The 2,673-nt window shown below is 46.4% G+C and overlaps 1 protein-coding gene across 1 annotated transcript; it reads left to right on the top strand.

Moving 5' to 3' along the window:
- Window positions 1–732: 732 nt before the first annotated feature.
- On the top strand, window positions 733–1,317 carry LOC147975468 (uncharacterized). The gene has a single exon (XM_087519655.1). It carries the CDS (start codon window positions 733–735, stop codon window positions 1,315–1,317), a length of 585 nt encoding a protein of 194 aa, XP_087375781.1.
- Window positions 1,318–2,673: the final 1,356 nt, after the last annotated feature.

Raw genomic sequence — 2,673 nt, 5'->3', positions numbered from 1 at the left:
GGGGTGTGGGTATCTTTATGCAAAATTGCCATTGTTTCCTTCCTATTCGTCGGATATAAATCGGACGGCCTATATTGCAGGATGGCAGGCACACCATCATCACCAACTCTATTTTTTAAAAGAACTAGCAAGATGCCCATGCGTTGCACACAAAATCAAGATGCATTTGTATGAGTAGTTTATGTTGTGGGAGAAAAGGATGAACAGGAGAAGGCCTTATTTGCAAATGTGGAGAGGGGTCTGGGTATCTTTTTGCAAAATTGACATAGTTTCCTTACTATCCGTCAGATATAAATCGGACGTCCTATATTGCAGGATGGCAGGCACACCATCATCACCAATTCTGTTTTTTATAAGAGTAGAAAAGAAAGTAGAAAAAAAGAGTAGAGAGTAGAGAAGTAGAGATAAATATTAAATATAAAATAAATATAACAGTAGAGAAGAGAGTAGAGATAAATATTTAATATAAAATAAATATAACAATAGAGAAGAGAGTAGATATAGCAAGGACGTCGCGAAAGGATCATGCACGCACGGGAAAAAGCGGCTGGGCACGCGCTAGTTTTGGCGCGCGGCGTCCGACACGCTTTATAAAATCCAACGCCCTCCCACCTCTCTATGCCTTGCCACCGCTCTCTCCCCGCATTGTGCCTTGCCACTGCTCTTTCCCTGCTCTGTGCCTCGCCACCGCTCTCTCCCCGTTCTTTCTCGCCTCGTCGCCGTCGCGCCACCATGCCGCCTCGTCACCGGGAAACTTGGGGATACCGCGGTGTCCGCGCGCGCCCCTCCGGCGGCTTCTCCACCGAGATCCGGTTCTGCGGGATGCGCCTCGGCCTCGGCAATTTTGACACTGCCAACGAGGCCGCCCGCGTGTACAACGCGGCAGCGTGGCACCTCCGGTGGCCTCATAGAACATTGAACTTCCCCAACGTGCCGACGCGGGAGCGGGCGCAGGAGCTCGCGCCTCCGCCACTGCTTATCACCGACGAGGATCATCACGACAACCGGAGGCGGGAGCACCGTCTCGGCATCGCCGAAATGGACGAGGAAGCCATGGCGTTGTGGCGACAATGCTTCCCGCAGAACATCATGAACGAGTGCGAGTTCTACGCACAAAGTAGGGTGGAGAGGGAGAAGAGGAGGGCGGAGCGAGCCGCCTATCGCGAGGACAAGCGTACGCGAAAAGCAGACGCTCAATTCAACATGAGGCTAGGAGCAGCGTCGCCCTGGGAATCCGACGATGATCGGTATCTTCACGCGTACATTGAGACGTCGGAGGAGGACATCACAGAGGAGGAGTCTGACGACGAGGAGTAGTTGAACTATCTATTTTTTATCTATCTATGCTATATATATGCAGAGAACTATCTATGTCTCTACTCTCTAGTCTCTACTCTCTATCTCTACTTCTTGATCTCAGCACTGTAAACGCCTTTTTAAAGCGTCGCGCGTTGCGCTTCTATTGGAGATGCTCTAACATGGCAGACGAGTGCTTTAATGTTGCCCACAAGATGCGTGAGTATTACTAGTATATTTTTCTTGCCATGTTGAGATTTTAAAACCACGAGTGAGAACATGCAGAGGAGCAGTGAAGACCAAACACGGGATATTGGGGACATCTTCAAGGAGCGTGGCAAATTAAAGAGGACCTGCATCGAACCAATAAAACGAGCTTTGGTGAGTAACACCCTTTCAATTACTTTCATTTAGCCTCCTGTTCTTCGATGTGTATATGTTGTAGTTTCTGTTTTTCTTAGCCTCGTGTTCTTCATGTGTAATAAGAAGAGTCTTAATCGTCCTAGTGCTTTGGCTTTTAGCTTGATGTAGGAAGTGGGTGTTCTCACCTTGTAGTCTGTTTTTATATTTTTCCTTTTGAATTAACTTCTCCGAGTCATGTTTATCTGGCTTCTACTAAATGGGTCTGGGTTGCTCTGAGTATTGATCTAAAAAAGAAGTAACTTCATGTCAGGATACAGTTCCTGCGAGGAGGGAAGTATGGTCAACCCCGAGATCATGTTTCCAAAATGAGGCTGGATTACACACAAGGTGCCAGTTCCCTAATGATGCTGGATTAGACACAAGGTGCGAATTCCCAGATGATGTTGGATTACACACAAGCCAGGTGGAGTCGTCAACTGTTCGTGTCCTCGTGGCTCTAGTAAAGGCTGAAAGAAAGCGTGTAGCAGCCCTTGAGAATGTAGCTGAGTTCCTGAAGAAGTGAAAAGAGCAATCAGATGCTCTCTACACCCAAGCCAAAGAAGAGATGGAAGAAGCCAGAACGAAGCTAGCAGAGGCAGAGCAGGCTAGGCGTCTCCAGCTATCTAAAATTGTTGTCAATACAAATTTTTATTCATAATAGCTAGGTTCAAATGTTTATCCGGTCATCATGCCTGTTGTGATGTCCGTGCATCTACTAATGTGGCACAAAATAATTTTTTAGGGTCATGTAATAACATCAATTACTTTCCAAACAATAACAGACGAAGCATTGGACATGGTATAGTTCACGCGCAAGCCCAACATTCCAAGTTCAACTTCCACATCAAACTTATGTTCACAGATATCTGCACATTCATAGATAATGTCCACAACCATGATTCACTTCAAAGCCAAAAAATGCGAGTAGAGTTATAAATAAAGAAAAACCTCTAGTTCCTACTACCAGTGCGAGCA

Source organism: Triticum urartu, chromosome 4A (genome assembly GCF_056163025.1).
Source record: "Triticum urartu cultivar PI428250 chromosome 4A, HENAU_Tu73, whole genome shotgun sequence".
Lineage (NCBI taxonomy): Eukaryota > Viridiplantae > Streptophyta > Magnoliopsida > Poales > Poaceae > Triticum > Triticum urartu.
The sequence above is the reverse complement of the archived record's forward strand: the minus strand, read 5'-3'. Positions and strand labels throughout refer to the sequence as shown.

Excerpts from the sequence above, each read along its gene's own strand:
- LOC147975468 (XM_087519655.1), top strand. The coding sequence starts at position 733 with ATGCCGCCTCGTCACCGGGAAACTTGGGGATACCGCGGTGTCCGCGCG.